The 18,839-nt window shown below is 36.1% G+C and overlaps 1 protein-coding gene across 8 annotated transcripts in view; it reads left to right on the top strand.

Annotated features, from left to right (window-relative positions):
- The window catches only part of RALGAPA1 (Ral GTPase activating protein, alpha subunit 1 (catalytic)), a 252,183-nt gene that overhangs the window by 148,206 nt on the left and 85,138 nt on the right, over positions 1-18,839 (top strand). For all 8 annotated transcript variants that reach the window (XM_008573959.1, XM_008573952.1, XM_008573965.1 and 5 more), the window contains 3 exons: positions 958-1,068; positions 4,625-4,693; positions 16,271-16,405. In XM_008573959.1, coding sequence (XP_008572181.1) covers positions 958-1,068; positions 4,625-4,693; positions 16,271-16,405 — 315 coding nt within the window. The remainder of the gene's footprint in view (positions 1-957; positions 1,069-4,624; positions 4,694-16,270; positions 16,406-18,839) is intronic.

The raw sequence follows: 18,839 nt of genomic DNA, 5'->3' as shown, positions 1-18,839 counted from the left end.
CAGGCACTTTCCTAGGCAAAGTGAAAGATACTGGAAAAAAAATTTGTAAATACTGTCTTCAAGACAGTAATAATAGCTGAAAAAGATTAAAATAAGAGTAAAAAAATTAGGGCCGGCCTGGTGGTACACTGCTACAGTGCGCGGCTTGGGAGCGCGGCGGCGCTCCCGCTGAGGGTTCGGATCCCACATACAGACCGGCTGCTCACTGGCTGAGCGAGGTGCGGGCGCAACGCCAAGGGTTGCGATCCCATTGTCGGCCCCTGTCCAGTACGGGCACGACACTGAGGGTTGCGATCCGTTGCCGGTCATGAAAAAAGACAAAAAGGGAGAAAAAAAAAAAAAAAAAAGTAAAAAAATTGAAAAGGTTGAGAGTACTAAATGAATGGTGCATATAAAGTGCTAATTGAGTAAAAAGGAAGTCAAGATCACTTTGACTTAGTTATCAGGGACTTTGGAAAAGAGACATTAGGTTGGGGCTTGAACACTGAGTGAGATTTGAACACAGAAAGATAAGCATTAAAAGTTTAACTTTATGACATTGGTGAGTCTTCTAGGAGTTTTAAGCATAGAGAATGTCAGAATCAGAGTGGTGCTTCATAAGATTAATTTGGAATTGTTGTGACTAGTAAATTAGAATGGAGAAAAGAGTAATAACAAGATTAGTAGTTTAGAAGCCAGTGCAGAAATCCAGGTAAGAGAAAATGCAATGAAACATTAATAAGGATATTTAAACATTGCAAAGAAAAGGTAAAGTTACATGTATACTTGAAATGTGTTGTGTTTTTTTATTTTGCAGCTGTAGATTTATTTTCCTAATAATATCTTAATAAACACTCATAAATGTAGCATAACAAGAAAAAACATATCAAATTAAAAATTTTTCAGCAACCAATGTATTGATAAATAGTTTGCGAAGAAAATTTTCTTAACTGATTTTTGTTGTTTTTGTTATTGCAGTTTACTAATAAAACAGTAGCCCATGTAGCTTGTAACATGCTTCACATGCTGGTTCATTATGTACCTAGACTTCAGATTTACCAGCCTGGTTCTCCCTTGAAAATTATTCAAGTAAGTAGTTTTTCAATTTTTTTTTATTATGACTTTGTTAAAGATGGTTACCTTAAAAAATAAAATTAGTTAATATTTTTTTTTAAATTTTTTTGCATTGCTAAATAGTGGCTGCCTATCATGCTGTTTTGTGATATCACAGTTCCTGACAGTTCCTTTGTACTTTAAAGAGTGTGTACCTGGTTTTGGACAAAGTAAAAACATTAGAAAATAATTTGTTAGTTGTAATGAAAATTAAATGTTAATGCAAACTTATTTATGCCTTTGTCTTTATAAATGTATATTCTGCTTTATTCCTTCTCTTAGGTAAGGGAAACATACCATCCTTACAGTTACCACCATCAGGATATTATTCCTTTCCTTTCCTTTTCAGCCAATCACTTATGAATTGTTGTGTTTTGTTTTGTTTTAATTCTAATTCAGTGTCTCCTATGCTTCCTACAGCACCTGACATATTTCAGCCCTTTGTTATTTCATACTTGAGATATTATGACAGCCTTCTAACTATTCTCCTGGCTCATAACAGTCTTCTCCTTCATCATTCACATTTACATGACTCTTATTATGTCACTTACCTTTAAAAAAAAAATCTCTGGTCTTCCCTTCACTAAAAAATAAAGCACAAATTCTTTAGCTGTGAATTCAAGGCCTTCAGATAAGGACCCAACTTGTCTTTCCAGTATCATGTACAGATTTTTGAAATGCCATGTTTTCCAGGCAACTGAGTCTGCTTAATATCACCTGAACCTGCCCGCCTTGCTCTCTTCCTTCTACCTGAAATGCTTTATTTCTCCTCTCTACCCCCCTTGTCTTTTAATAATTGGCTTAAATGCCATCTCCTCAAAAAATAAAAATCTGTATCTGCTCTGCCCAATCAGAATTTATCTTTCTTCATATTTTTATAACATTTTTGGGAAAGATGAGAACTAATACTTACTAAGTAACATGTACCAGTTAACATATCATATGTGTCACTTAATTCTTAAAAGTTTTTAGAGGTAGGAGATTATTCCCTTCCTCACCCTCACCCTCCCTTATTTAAGATGAAAGAAATGAGGATTTAGTAACTTCATAAAGTCACAACCTAACAGAACAGGAACAGGATTCAAACTGAAATCTGTAAGATTCTAAAGTCCAGGCTTTTCCCACTCAACTGTGTTGCTAGCCTCCATTATAGCACTAAACATAACACTAGTGAGTAAAGCCTTTTTCTGTATAAAGTATATTTAGAGGAATTTTTCTCCTTAATGCATCAAAGCAGTAATGTGTAAAATTTTTTTAGTATACAATAAATTTAGTTCTGTACGTTTTTAACATGTACGTAGAAAAATTGAGTTGAGACCAAGGATTTTTTTTTCTTTATTATTTCTTATTCTCAGGGTGACTTTTATGTGGAAAATGTTCCGTAAATAAAAAAATAAAAATAAATTTAAACAAAATTAAAAAAAGAAAATGTTCACTAAATATCTTTTGAGTTGAATATAATATTTATGGTTACGAGCTTAGATTTAGGGGTTAAGCACACCTGGGTTTAACCTCTGGCTGTGCCACTTAATAACTTTGTAGCTGTGGATAAGCTGCTTAGCTCCCTGAACTTTGGATTTCTTTATCTTTACATTTGGGATACAAATATTTATTTACCTCACAGAGTTGCTTTGAAGACTAAATAAGAAAATACATGTAAAGTACTTTTTAGCATATAAATGATAGGATATAAGTGGTAATAAATGTTGGCTGCAACTATTATCATTATCATGTTAAGTAGGACATGATAAGTTGATGTAAATGTGAATGTGTAGATTAGTGTCTAGTATTAAAACATTTGAAATTTTAAAACTTTAAAAAATTACCCTTTAACATTGATTATTCAGTTTGAAAATTAAGGTTGTTCAAGTAAGCAGATTTTTTTTCATCTAAAAGCCTCCTCTAAATCCCTTTCTCCTATTTTCTGCATCAGTTTATATATATTATTAACACTTAATAATATGTATTAATATTATATATAAATAATATATAAATATAGGGCCGGCCCGGTGGCGCACTGCTATAGTGCGCCGCTTGGGAAGCGCGGCGGCGCTCCTGCCGAGGGTTCGGATCCCACATACAGACCAGTTCCCGCTCACTGGCTGAGCGAGGCGCGGGAGCGACGCCAAGGGTTACGATCCCGTTGCCGGTCCCGGTCCGGTGTGGGGGCGACACTGAGGGTTGCGATCCGTTGCCGGACACGGAAAAAGACAAAAAGGAAAAAAAAAAAAATATATATATATATATATATATATAATAAATATACAATTATATAAATAATATATAGTTATATAGATATTATATAGAAATAACATTTCTATTAAGTATTAATATATATTATTTATATAGTACTATTATAATATTTTTAATATAATATATAAATTATAAATTTATAAACTATAAATTACTTAAGTATGATTTATAAATTATATTAATTATATAAATAAATAAATATAAATAATATATAATAAATAATTATATAAATAATACTTAATATTATTAAGTGTTAATAATATGTGTGTGCAGAGTTTTTGCATATTAATAATATATAAGTGTGCAGAATTTTTGCTAATTGCTTCACTGTACATTATACTTGCCAGGGACCATAGATAAACATGAAGAGTTATTATTTTCCACCTCTAATTGAATGAAGAAATCTCAAATCTGTGGCACATTTCACTGATGGTTACCTATTTGCAGAATTATGTATAGAGACCCAGTTTTATTATCAATATTAAGCAAATACATCGAATATACTAGATTTTATTAGTGAGTAAAGACGTTTTCTGTATAAAATATAGTTAGAGGGATTTTTTTATTTAATGCATCAAAGCAATAATTTGTAAAGATATGATAGCATGCAATAGAAGTACAGTAAATTTACACCTGTACGTTTTTAATATGCATATAAGAAAATTGAATGAGACCATGCAATTTGCAGGGTGTAAATGATAGCACTATATATGAATATTTTGCCTTCTATTAGTAAAGTTTTTCTTTTTTAGTATTTCATATTCCCCATTTTATATTTATTCATACAGTACCCAGTATCTATGTTAATTGAAAAAGCCACATACCTTTTTTAAAAGGCATATACTTATGTAAATAGCCAGAAAAGCCTAGAAAGACAATAGAGTAGATTTCTTGAAGTGATAGGATTACAGTAGTGTTTAATAAATCTATTTGCTTATCCATATCTTCCAGTTTTTCTATAAAGAACATATATTATCTCTGTGTTTATACATACCAATTCACTCCCATGAATTAAGTTAGGAAGAAATCCATTTATAGCTGATAGAACTATATAATTTTGGTTCTGTACATCAGGATTATAAATGATTGATAGTTAAGTATACTTAAAAAGCTTAGCTGTTAAAATTACTTTGAAATAAGTGTTAATATATTTAGGATAAATTTGCAGTGATAGTTTTTATATCCCTTAGCATTTAACAATTAAATTTTAGGATGTACCATTAATTTAACATATTTTGACATCATATTTTAATTTAACAGTTTTTTTCATTTCCTGCAGATCCTAATAGCCACTATTACCCATCTTTTGCCAAGTACAGAAGCTTCATCTTATGAAATGGACAAGAGGGTAATTTAAATTTTGTTTGATGTTTAATATATGGTTACCTAGTAGAATATTTATATTTCAAATTTTCAAAGGTGTATATGTTTAAGTAGTAAAAATTAATTTATCTTGTATTCAGAATCAACTACAGTGTAAAATGTCTTTTCCATTATGCGAGTATAACTAAATTTTATTTCAGCTCAAATTTCATGGTCATTTGATCAAATATTTGAATCTCAGGGTTTTAAGGAACCTTCTGGGACGTTCTGTTCACTTATGATTATTTTATTATATCCTGCCAAATTATGGTCTTATCTATGCCTGAAGATTACTAATTTTCTGAGGAATTCATTGCTTCTTAAGTCAGCTGTTTGTTTTGTATATCTGTTACTGATAGAAAGTACAGATATTTCCAGTACGCAAAGTACGTTTAATGCATAAAGATATGTCACTTAGGAGAAGACATTCCCTCTGTCCACCAGAAAGTTCTGCCAGGTGGCATTTACTTCAATAAATTCATTATGAGAGTCCTATAATTATTACAGATATTGTATTTATCAGTTCCAGTGTTTCATTTTGGTTTCTTTTTACAGTTTCTATATCTTCCCTGAAATTCTGCATTTCTTTATCAGTTATATACGTCTTCTCTTACAGATTCCTTAACATATTTATCATAATTACTTCAAAGCCCTTGTCTGCTAAATTCAATATCTGGGTCATCTGAGTTTGTTTTTATTGAAATTTTTTCCTCTTTACCATAAGTTCCATTTTCCTGTTTGTTGATATGTCTGTTAATTTTTTTTATAATATACTGGACATTATACATAACATGTTATATAGAGACTCTAGATCTGTGCTGCCCAGTATGGCAGCTACTAACTACACGTGGCTTTAAATTTAAATTAAATTTAAAGTTCACATTAAAAATTTAATTTCTTATTTGCACATTTCAGGTGCTCAGTAGCTCAAGTATAGACCATTTCCATCATTGCACAAAGTTCAGTTAGACAAGGCTGCTCTAGATTCTGTTAATTTCCTCTAAAAAAAAAATTCTCTATTCCTTTCCCTTGTCACATCCCAATCTTGAGTTCTGTTCTCCAGGTCTCAGTGTTATTACCTCTTAATCACATTGTATTGAACTCTCAAGTATGTTTTATTTACTGCTTATGTTCTGCCCATTAATTTACAGAACTCTGAAGCTATAGTTATGTTTCTGGACCTATTTCCAGTTATTTTCTTGTGTGGCTTGCATACCTTTCCCATTTTTGTTCTCTCCATGTCATTCTGGCTGTCTACTGTACCACTGATTTCATGAGTTTAACTCAGAATCTTTTATTCTTTCTCTTTGTATTTAGTTTAAACACCATTTAAAACAGATGGCATAGCTCTTAATAAATACATAGTTCTTCATCTTTAAAAGAAACATATAGTCCATTTTTAGCCAAGATTTCTTCATTTTAGTTTTTTTGGCTGTGGAATAGAATTCCAAATCCAGTTTATAAATAATATCTGGATAACTAATTAGTCATCTCCTTCTATATCATCTTTGTCTTCCAAAGGCCTATTAGTATAAAAAAATCTGTACTACCAAGTTTTTGTTCCCTGCTCACTTAATTTACTAAACATTTATCGATCACAAAATATGTGTGGTATTCTCCTGGGCACTATTAAATAGAGATAGATAACATAGTTTTTGCTGTCATGGAATTTAAAAATTAGAGAGACAGATGAGGCATTACAGTATAATAAGTGCTTACTATAAAAAGTAGAAAAATATATATGATACAAGGAAGGATGAGGATGAAGCGATTAACTATGAGGGGGAGGGGACTTGTTAAGGGAAAACTTCCTTTAAGATGGGTAAGGTTCTCATCATAATAGAGACAAGAGGTAGAGTCAAAGAGTTATTCCAGTTGGAGGGAATAGCATGTGTAAAAATCATGGAGGTGTAAAATACTGTGGTGTGTTTTGAGGAAACAATAGGCAGTTCCATGTTATAGAATGTGAAGCACACAGTTCAGAGTAGGAAAAAATTACGTCACAGAGATAGAAAGGGGTCAGGTTATGAAGGGCCTGGATGTCATGCTAAGAATCTTAGATTTTTGTGAAAGTCCTTTTTTGAAAGTGACTTTTTTTGAAGGGTTTTAATTCACAATTAATTATGACCAGATTTGTGAAAAATCACTTGGGAAAATGTGAAAGTTGACTTAAAAGGAGTAATATGGTAATTGCTATTAAAGTTATCTATAAAAGAATTAATGATGTTCTGAAGTAAGTCTAAACGAATAGAGAGAGCAGATAATTCCAAAATGAAAACCACAATCAAGGTAAGGAAAATAGGAAAAAGAGCAGGATTGTTGGAGGAAGATGACTTTTAATTTTCAGTGTGTTGCATGTAACACACTGAACAAAGCGATTATATACCTGATTAGAAAATTCAAGACTGGGGGCCGGCCCGGTGGCGCACTGGATAAGTGCGCTGCTTGGGAAGCACGGTGGCGTACCCACCCGAGGGTTCGGATCCCACATACAGACCGGTTCCCGCTCACTGGCTGAGCGAGGCGCGGGAGCAACACCGCGGGGTGCGATCCCGTTGCCGGTCCCCGGTCCGGGACGGGGGCAACACTGGGGGTTGGGATCCGTTGCCGGAGACGGAAAAAGACAAAAAACCAAAAAAAAAAAAAAGAAAAAAAAGAAAATTCAAGACTGGGGGCCGGCCCGGTGGCGCACTGGATAAGTGCGCTGCTTGGGAAGCACGGTGGCGTACCCACCCGAGGGTTCGGATCCCACATACAGACCGGTTCCCGCTCACTGGCTGAGCGAGGCGCGGGAGCAACACCGCGGGGTGCGATCCCGTTGCCGGTCCCCGGTCCGGTACGGGGGCAACACTGAGGGTTGCGATCCGTTGCCGGACACGGAAAAAGACAAAAGACCAAAAAAAAAAAAAAGAAAAAAAAGAAAATTCAAGACTGGAAATAAAATTACTGGCATTGTCAGCACCTAAGTAGTATTAAAATTATGGGAATATATGCATATTAGAGTCAATAGAGTAAGAAGAGTTAGCAAAGTATAACAGGTTGAAGAATGAGATACAGTGACAGTGACTGAAAGGACTAGTAGGAGAGATAGGAAGAAGACATATCCAGGAGAGAGTAATCACACAGAAGGCAAGATGAAATAGTCCCCAAAATGCTCTTCTGATCTCACATTTTATCGTTCATTCTTATACAAATTAGCAGGAACAAATAATAGCAGGTTTGAACTAATACAGGTATTCAGTCATATCCCGGATACTTGTGTGAGAAAAATAACACACTATACAATTTACTATTTTAAGCCTGTGTATACCACTCAACAGGGAATCATCATTAAGCCTGATTTGCCCCATCTTTCTTGGGCCAGTAACAGATTTCTTTATATTCTTCAAATGTGCTGAATTATCCTAGGCATCTTTAGAATGTCTGGCTTTCCTCTCTGTGGGATGAACATCCACTGGTTCTTTTCCATTGCATTGCATTCCAATACTCTCTGTTCTCTTGAATCAGGTTTTGATTATCTTTTGTCCTATTAGAGAAGCTTGTACATTACATATAGAGAAATAGATATATCAAATTATTTTAATTATTATGTTATTCTTTCTCTAAGAACTCTTGATTTTCTCATGAAAGCTACAGTATAGCTTTCATTTCTCCTGCATGGCATTCAGATTGCTTACAGACATAGCTGGTCTTTATATCTTTCCTTAACCTCATATTCTTAAGAATATGAATAAACTTTGTATGGGCCAGAAATTTTTAAATTTCTAAAATCATTCATCATCATTGGTGATATGGCCTTATACTATATATATATATATATATATATATATATATATAGGCTGGCTGGTACAGAGATCCAAATCTTTTGACCTTGGTGTTATAACACCATGCTCTAACCAACTGAGCCAACTGGCCAGCTTTTGATTTTTTTTTTTTTTTTCCTGGCCTTATAATTAAATAAATAAATGAAATAAGAATAAAGTAAAAGAACATTTATATAGTTGTTATTTTTTTAATCCTGTGCCTATCAATGTGTACTTTATATGCATTATTTCAACTTCAAAACAACTTTACGATTTTGATAAATATTTTTAAATCCCCCCTTTGCAGAGAGAATTGAGGCTCAGAGAGGTTAAGTTGCCCAAGTTCACAGAACTGTTACTAAATAGCAGAGCCACGACTGGAACCTGTGGTTGGCAGATAGATACCAAAGTCCATATATATTTTTTTATTTAGAAACAACAATTCAGAACTTTCATAAGAGTTTTAAGTTGGAATTTTTTTCTTTTAACATAATCTCAAGTTTATAGAAAAGTTGCAAGAATGGTATAAAGAATTCATTATATTATTTCCCACATTTGCTTTATCCTTCTGGATGTAAATATAAAATATAGAGAAAGAAAGAAATTTGTGTACCACTAAGTACTTTATTGTGTTTTTCCTAAAATCAAGCAATTCTCTAAAACAACCATAGTACAGTTATTAACGTTGGGAAATTAATATTGATACATTAGTATTATCTATCCTGTAGATCTTAGATTTCACCAGTTGTCTCAATAATGTCCTCTATGGGAAAAGAAAACCCAAATCATGTGTTACTTTCAGTTATAATGTCTCTTGAGCCTTCTATAATTTGGAACAAGTCCTTAATCTTTCTGTATTTCTTGACCTTGATATTTTTTAATAGCACAGTCCAGTTATTGTATACAATGTCCTGCAGTTTGGGTTTAATCATGATTAGATTTTTAGATTAGTAATGTTTCATCATTATTAGGTTTAAGTTAGGCATATTTGGTAGAAATACTTCAAAAGATTTTGTGAACCTCTTAGTACATCCTATCAGGGGACACAGATGTCAGTTTGTTGCTAATCAGTGCTAATTTTAATATCTGATTAAGGTGTCTGCCAGATGTTTCCACAGTAAAGCTACTATTTAACTTTTTTCAATTAATAAGTATTTGTATAAATACCCTGTTATTTATTAAGCTTTTACTGACTGGTTTTGCCAACCTTTGGTAACTTTTACTAGAATCAGTTATTGTTATGATAGTTGCCTAATGGTGATTTCCTAATTCCGTCGTTTCTTCTACATTCATTAGTCAGCTTTCTACTATCAAGAAGAACTCTCCCTTCTTTCCTATCCATCCTATGTCAGTTTGGGCTAACAATTCTCATTTTATGCAGTGAGTTGTAATCCTTAATTTTTTACTATCATATTTTGCTACTCAAAATACCTCAGATTTAGCCAGTTGGGAGCCTTTTCATAGTGGCATCTTTTCCTTTTAACAAATTCCCATTATTCTTTGAGCATGTTCTTAATTTTTGTTACCACAGATTTTCTAGGCTCATTTTGTATTTTCCCTGCCCCAGCCCTGGAATTAGCCATTTCTCTAAGGAACTCTGGTTTCACTGAGTGGAAAATCGTGTTTAAAAATCAAGGTCTGACAACTGAGCATGTGCTAGAATAGGTTACATTACTGGGAACCACCCCTTTAGTTGAATATTCACTAGATATGAATTAGATAGCAAAACTATAAAAATGGAATCCTGATAGGACGCGGGGCTGTTGCTCAATCTGCCTGTGGAGTGTGTGTATTTCTTTCTTTTTGTATCAAACTTGCCTTTAGCATGCTGCTGTTCACTCTAGAGGCAGCCTGTACTTTGTCTGAATTTGTATTTCTTTTGTTTTAAACTTGTTATGGGCCCTGCTCAGTCTCTGGAGCTAGGCTGCACTTTCTCTGTGAAGTCTGTATCTCTTATTCATTACATTAAACCTATTCTCACTTTCTTAAAAAATAAAAAATAAAAGGAAGAAATGAAATCAAGGTCTGAGAACTAGCTGTATATATTACTGTTAGGGTGTCATTTTCTAAAGTCTTTCTCAGCAGATAGAAGCTAGGAAATAGATAATATGTATACATACAAATATATATACATTTCTATTTTAGACACACTCATGTATATCAATATCTGCTATGGACTGAATGTTTGTGTTCCCTCCAAAGCTCGTATGTTGAAGTTCTAATTCCCATTGTGAGGTGGAGTTTTGAGACGTAATTAGTAATGAATAGGATTAGTGCTCTTATGAGAAGAGAGATGATCTTTCTCCACTTTCTGAGTATACAGCTATAAGGCAAGCGTCTACAAGCCAAGAAGAGGGCCCTCACCAGACATCAAATTGGCTGGCACTTTGATCTTAGGCTTCCTAGCTTCCAGAAATGTGAAAAGTAAATTTCTGTTGTTTAAGCCACCCAGCATATGGTACTTGTTATGGCAGCCCCAGCAGACTAAGACAATATCTAACTACTGTATATGTATTAAAAACCTTGAGTTCACTCTGACACCTCCAATTCTAATCCAGCAGCACAAGGTTGAGTTTTTTCTTCTCCCTTTTCCATTTTTATAACTCCGTGCTCCAACAATGAAAAACCTGGCTCTCATAACCACATTTATCCTTAATGTATTTACTTCTTTGTGCAATTCTAAGGGAAATAAAGCAGTTTCAGAATTGTTAACTTATGCCTCTACATAGATTAGAGGTCTTTTTGTGTTTACCAAGAGAGTATATAGTTCAAAAATATGTTTATAAGTTACTTAGAGTGCTTCCCCACTTCAGTGTGGTTATATAATTCTTTTGAAATATAGCTCAGGTAACTTTTTCTGTTTGTATTCAATTTTAGGTTTTTTTCTTCATCACTGTTGTTTTATTTTTTTCTCTGTGGTTCATCTATCGTATGTTTATTTTTGCACAACTGAGCAGATACATGTGTATTTTCTTTTTTCTCCTTATTTGTTACACAAATATATTATAGACATTTTTTGGTACTTTAGATTTCTCACTTGATAGTATATACTGGAAATCCATAATACATCAGTTCATAAAGGTCTTTCTCATTATTTTTTACAGCTGGAAAGTATTAGTACATTGTGTGGATGTACCATAGTTCATTCAACTACAGTCCTATGTATGGACGTTATAGGTTGTTTTTAGAATCTTGCAATTATAAACAGTGTTATAGTGATTAACTTTGTAGCTATATTATGTTGTTGGAGTGTGCCTTAAGGTATATTCCTAGAAGTGAAATTGCTGGGTCAAAAGGTAAACATGTAATTTTGTTCAATATTAACATTTTTACCAGCAAATTATGAGAGTGTTTCCCCAGAGTGCCACCATACAACTTGTCATGTTTTTAAATTTTTGCCAATTTGATAGGTATACAGTGGCATCTCAGTGTAGTTTTCATTTATCTCCTTTTGTAAGCGAAGTAGAACATTTTCTCATATTTAGTAATGGCCTAAATTTTTACTTTATTTTTATTTTTCTGAATTATCTATTTATATCTTTTTTGGTTTATTTGCTGTCAGGTTTTTGGTCTTTTTCCCTAAATTTTTATATGTTAGTGATGTTAGCTCTTTAACTATGATATATATTCCAGGTATTTTCTCCCATTTTTACATTTGCCTTTGACTTCGTTTATGGTAAGTTTTTTGTTTTGTTTTTTTGGGGAGGTGTTTGGGAGAGTGTTTATTTTTATGTACTCAATATATCAGTCTTTTAGTGTGTCTCGATTTTTAGTCATAGTTAGAAAGCCTTCACTATAGCCTGGATAAAAAGGAATTCACCCATGTTTTCTTCAAGTGTTTGTATGGATTCACTTTTTACATTTTTATCCCCAACCTGTTTGAAGTTTATTCTGTACATTTTGAGTGGATCTAATTTTTGTTTTTTTTTTTAAACCGAGAACCATATTTCTGAGAACTCTCTATTAATAATAAAAGTTTATCTTTGCCTCTTTGCCTTTTCACGAATAATCAAGTTCCATATTTATTCACGTCTGTTTATCAAGTTTCTGTACTAGCAGTTTTCAGACTTTTGGGGGACGAGATCCCATTAATATTGTTGAACTTTATTGAGGACCTCAGATAACTTTTGTTTATGTGGGTTATTTTTTCTCCACTTGATCTGTCTTGTACTAACAGGAGTGTGTTAAAGTCTTCCTAATATTAGTATTTCTGTATTTCCTTTCACCTTTTGTAGCTTTTGCTTTATAAAAGTAGTCATTGCGTTAGTTGATTCATAGATGTTCATAAATGTTTTATCTTCATGTTGAATTATAGCTTTTAGCATTAGTCTTTTTTGGTTTGAATTCTAATTTGCCTGGTATGCCTTTGTCCATGCCTTTCAGTTTAGCATTTGTGAATCTTTCTGTTTAACTATCTCTTTACTACAACGTATTCTGTTTCTTGCTTTGTGAGTCAAACTGAAAATCTTTTTCTTTTATTAGGCAAGTTAAAAGTTAAACACATTTTTAAAAGACATGTTTTTGATCTTACCTCCGTCATTTTATTTTATGATTATTATGCATATTATGTTATATTTTCTGTGTTTCTTTCTCTGCATAATGTATTTCTTTTCTTTTATTTTTAAGTTCTTTTTGATATTCAGGAAATTTTGTGCTTTTGCTCTAGTGTTTACCTTTATATGTATATGTATACCTTCATAAATGTCTTTATGTTCCCTTGCTTTCTTACTTAACATTTTACTATCTGGTTCATAATTATTGAATGGTATTGTACGCCTATCTATTGCCTATACATTAACAAATGAGCTCATTTTACTTTTCTCTTTCTGTGTGTGTTTGGCTCCGTTTTTTGTTATGTTACACATAACATATAGCATATATCATAAAACAAATTTATCTTCCACGTTCATCTCCACCTGCTTTTTAAATCTTTGATCTATAACTGAGATTTATAACTTGGTCATTTTGCAAGTTTCCCTAGTCAACTTCTTGGTTAGATGAAGTTCATCATTGTTATTTAAGACAGGTTCATGTGTACAGAATTCCCTGAACTATTGCATATTTAAAACTTTTTATAACCTTAATACTTGAAAAACAGCTTGGTTAGATATGGAATCATTTGTTTGTTTGTTTGTTTGTTTAATGCTATTTTGCTTTATATATTGTTTTTGAGAAGTCTGATGCCAATCTTTTGTTCTTGTAAGTTATTTCATCTTTTGCTTGGAGGCCCTGAAGATATATTTTCTTTATTTTTAAAGCCTTACTTTTAAAGTTTTACCAGGATATGTGTTAGAGTTGAACATTGCAGGTCAGTTTGTCCCCATCTGTTAGGCCTTTTCAATATGATTCAGATCTTTTTTCATTTCTGTAAGTTTTTTTCTGTTAAATTGTTTTATCTTCAGGCACTCCAATTATATGTAAATTAGATGTTCTTTTTCTGTCTTCCATTTCAAGAACTTGCTTTCTGACACATTTTTACCTTTTTCTTTATCTCATTTTCATTCTCATTGTTCTTTCAATGCCCTTTACAAAGGTTTGTTTTGTTTTGTTTCGTTTTTGGTGGCTTGCTAGTACACAGATTGAACCCTGGACATAGGCATTGTCAGCACTACGCTCTAAGCAACTGAGCTAACCAGCCAGCCCTCCTTATTTTGATTTTGTTTTTTCAGATTTATACTTTGTTAGACACCTAATAATTCAATCATTTCTAATATGATTTTGTCTTTTTCTTATACTTCTTTTCCTGACTTGAATTCAATTCTATTCTTGATTTGTCTTCTCTCATTTAAGGTGGGTTGTTCCCTCCTACCTCCCAATAACTGTACATTCTTGTTTGAAAATATTTAATTCAGATTAGAACATTGTGTTATAGTTTTCTTGTGCTTCACAATTGGTTTAGGGAGAGGAATTTCTATCAGTTGAATTGCTTCGATTCTCATTTTGGTTTTTTTGTTTTTGTTTTTGTTTTTGTTTTAAAGATGACCGGTAAGGGGATCTTAACCCTTGACCTGGTGTTATCAGCACCGTGCTCAGCCAGTGAGCTAACCGGCCATCACTATATAGGGATCCGAACCTGTGGCCTTGGTGTTATCAGCACCGCACTCTCCGGAGAGAGCCACAGGCTGGCCCATTTTGTTTTGTTTTTATAAGAGTTTTGTATAGATGAAGACTGCTCCTGCATTTCTGTGTACAAGATTGGTGGCTTGGGGTGGTGTATGAGATTCCTAGTTCAAGAGCTAGCTTCCTCCTCTGGCAGTTTAATGAAGTATTCTGTCTTTATTGGATATTTTCTTTATGGAGAAGAGTTGTAGGTCCATCAATTTTAAAATAATTATTTTTAAGTCTTGCCAGATCCAGAATTTCTCTTTTGCTTTTTTTTCCATTGCATGTTTCTGCAGGATGTCTCTTCATTCCCTTTTAACGTTCTTCTTCCCCTAAGCATTACCTTTCCTGTATGTACTTGTAAGTCCCTTCTTTCTACTGAATACTCTGATTTACCAGTACATTTTTCCAATATTCTCAAACTTAGGGTGGACTTTTTCTTTCTGGCTTGGTTTTATATCAATCTTAGGTTTGCAGTTTGTTCTCATCTTCTCTCTTTCAATTTTTCCCAAACTGCCCTTGCTCATTATGAAAGCCTCCTGTAGGAAAATGGGGAAAAGGTTACTGGGATTTGCTGTGTGTTTTCCTTCTTAGAGATAATTTGAAGTTTGGATGTTATGTCTTCTGGTTATACACAGGGTGTGGGTTTTGTGAAGTTTTTTTGGTGGTTTTTATTCTTTATTGTTCTTTTGGAGGATATTTTGGGAAATTTAGACTAGAATTTCTCCTTGAGTTGGAGAGTTCGCCTTTAATTCTTAAAGATCAGCAGATCTCTTCTTGTTACAGGATTGCCACTTTGATGGAACTAATTGTCAGTTTCGTGGCACTAATTGTGATGCTTATCCAATAAAATAGATACTGCTATTTTACTGCACATTTTGGAGTAAAGTATTCAGTTTATATTATCATTAGTTTAAAAGTATCTAGTGGGGGGCCGGCCCGGTGGTGCACTGCTACAGTGCGCCACTTGGGAGTGCGGTGGCGCTCCCGCCGAGGGTTCGGATCCCACATACAGACCGGCCGCTCACTGGCTGAGCGAGGTGCGGGCGCAACACCGAGGGTTGCGATCCCATTGCCTGTCCCGGTCCAGTACGGGCACGATACTGAGGGTTGCGATCCATTGCCGGTCACGAAAAAAGACAAAAAGGAAAAAAAAAAAAGTATCTAGTGGAACGATTCATTTAGTAAAATAAGTAACAATTTTAAAAAATGCTTAAAGTAGTCTTTCTGGCAGGATACTCAGTGAGGTGTTGTTAAATTAGTAAAGGAAAGTGTAACTGATTGTATTACATATGGACTAAAACCTCTCATTTGTGTTCTATTTTTCCTTGCCCAATTAAATAAGTATAGTTAGTTGATATCTGTTGTCTTTTAAGCTCAGTGTTTTTATATTAATTTTAAATAATTTTAACATTCCTCTTTTTATTATGTTTAAGGTTTCATTGTGCTTGCCCTGAAGTATGAAAGAGAAATCCAAAATGTTTATATATAATGTGTTAAAATTAGTTAGGTTTGGGTAAATATTCATAGTGGAACTTAGGGTTGATGGTTCCTGAAATGAATTTTGGAAACCCAAGAATAAGACGGCAAATTATTAACGTATTAAGAAGCTCTCATTATGAGTTTACAATTATAATGATTTTTTGTTGTTGTTACAGTTGGTGGTATCCTTACTTCTCTGCCTTCTAGACTGGATCATGGCCTTACCTCTGAAGACACTGCTCCAACCGTTCCATGCTACAGGAGCAGAAAATGATAAAACAGAAAAATCTGTACTCAATTGCATTTATAAGGTAAACTTCCTTGCTTTATTATTTATTTGGTAACCAAGGATTTTTAAAATTTAAATAAGTATAATGTTTTCATCGTTTTAGAGCTAGATATTTTCTAAGAATGTAAATTTAGCTTATAGTATGTAAAGGTAATTTAAAAGTAATTCCTGGTGCCGGCTGGAAGGGAGACACTCAAGAGACCCCTCACGCGCCTGCACACTGGGAGAAGCACCAGCCTCCTCGCCTCCCCAGCCCATGCCGCGCCCGTGCTCCCAGCCTCTGGGGGAGAGAACAACGTTAGAAGAAAGTTGTGGAGAAATGCCTGAAGTTGTCTGAAGATTCTCACGTATTAAAAGTAATTGCAGAGATCCTAAGATGGCGGTGGCTGCGGCGGCTAGCGCTGAGTAGCTGAGCTGGAAAAGGTGGCCATTGGGCCTTAGGCAGCCAGGAAACTTGTGGACCTTCCTCTTGCCGTCTCTTAAGGGAGGACCGCTGCTGGTGGCCGGTCGCGGGGGCTGACCGCCACTTTGCCCCCAGCAGGAGAGGCTGCGTTGTTTACATTAGGCAACAGCTTTGATGTGTGGAGCAGGAAAAGAACTGTTTCTTAGCTGCAAAAGCGAGTTTCTAAACAGGGAACATGGCGCCGGGGCTGCTGTAACTGTAAACACTGTCAGGATCCCGGAGGCCGGGGCCGCACTGAAGGCGGCCAGCTGCCCTATTCAGGATTCGAGGTTTCGGGCCGGCATAAAAGAAGATTCCTGGGAGCACCTGAGCTGCACCGCGGGACCGAGTGAGCAGCCCGAGGCGGTGGCAGCCAAGGACAGGGACGGCGATGACGCGGAGGTGGAGAGGGAATCGCCTGGCCCAGCCCAGCCCCATGAGTGACCCCCAGCCCAGCCCTGATCGCAGGGCGGACGCCTGCCCGGCATCCACCTGCCCCACCGGGCCACTCACTGGCCCCAGGGCTGACTCCATTTTCTCGGGTGGTGACGGCTCCGGCCCGGCTCGACCAGGCCTGTCCTCACCCGGCTCGGCTCCTCACTGAGCCTTCCCACTTGCTTGCCCCGGCGTGGGGCTTCCCGGGGCCTGCGGGCCGGCCTCCCGTCACACTCCCTCCGCAGTTCTCTGGCGGGGCTGGTGGTGTGGGGCGTCCCCGACCAGCGTCGGGAGGGCATGGAAGTGCAGGCCAGGCTGACTGTCACTCCACCGCACCCTTTCTCCGGCCCCTGGTAAACTTCATGTTACCAGGAGGCAGATACCATCTCTGCGGCCACCAGTTCGGAAAAACTCCTAACCGATTTCTGGTTAGGAATAGTGTGGTCGGAGTGTTCCCAAGGTCGCTTGAACCTGCCAGAGAGCTGTCTGTGGGCGGGTACTGGAGTCAGTCTGCGCTGGGGAGATTCAAAGGTGAACCGTGTGCTGCGGGCTCTTCCATGGAGGAGCTCACGCTCTGGTGTGGGAGATAAGACAAGTACACAAATAACCGCGATACCAGGAAGAAGGTGATAAGTCCCAAGAAAGATCTACACAGTGCTACAAAGGCACCCAGAGCGACCAGTCATCTGTGCCTAGCAGAAACCTGGAAGACTTCCTGGGTGAGGCGGTGCCGAGCAGGGACTTGAAGGCCTGGCTGATAGACGTGGGCTGCAGAAGACACGTCCCACCCCAGCCCAGTGCGCACAGAGCAGGGAGACGTCCGGATAGGGAGGCGGAGACTCGGCAGAAAACACACACCCTGCGGGGTCGCCACTGCGAGATCCAGCAGCCTGGGCCAGAGCTCACGGAACAGGGGAAAGTCCTGCACGGGAAGTGGAAGCTCAGCAGAGACCACACAGCCTGCGGTACTGCCCTGTGATCCAGCAGCCCAGCAGAGTCCAAGCAGACCGGAGAGGTGGCTCCCTGGAGAGGCACAAGACCCAACGCAACCACACACACAAGGCACTAGAGGCCAACTGAGCAGTCACGGAGGTAGCCATACCAAATTGGCAACCACAGCAACATCTTAGTTAGTCAATAGTCTCAAACAGGTGGACTTTGTAACCCCCTGCCACAATGAATAAACATCAAAAAAAAGATACCAGAAATACAAAAAAATCAAGAAGGTACACCACCAAAAGTTAATAAATCTCAAAGTCCTAGATCCTATAGAACAAGAAGTCCTTGAAATGACTGACAAGGAATTCCGAGTGATAATTCTAAGGAAACTGAATGAGATACAAGAAAACTCAGCTAGACATCATGATGAAATGAGGAAATGTATACAGGACCTAAAAGAGGAAATGTACAGGGAAATTAATGTCCTTAAAAAAAATGTAGCAGAACTTGCCGAACTGAAGAAGTTATTCAGCAAAATAAAAAACACAATGGAGAGTTTAAACAGCAGGCTTCTTGAAGTTGAAAAGAGAACCTCTGAACTTGAAGATGTTCTGTTTGAAATAACACAAGCAGACAAAAA

The sequence above is a fragment of the Galeopterus variegatus genome, unplaced genomic scaffold (genome assembly GCF_000696425.1).
Source record: "Galeopterus variegatus unplaced genomic scaffold, G_variegatus-3.0.2 Scaffold54, whole genome shotgun sequence".
Classification (NCBI taxonomy): Eukaryota; Metazoa; Chordata; class Mammalia; order Dermoptera; family Cynocephalidae; genus Galeopterus; species Galeopterus variegatus.
The sequence above is the reverse complement of the archived record's forward strand: the minus strand, read 5'-3'. Positions and strand labels throughout refer to the sequence as shown.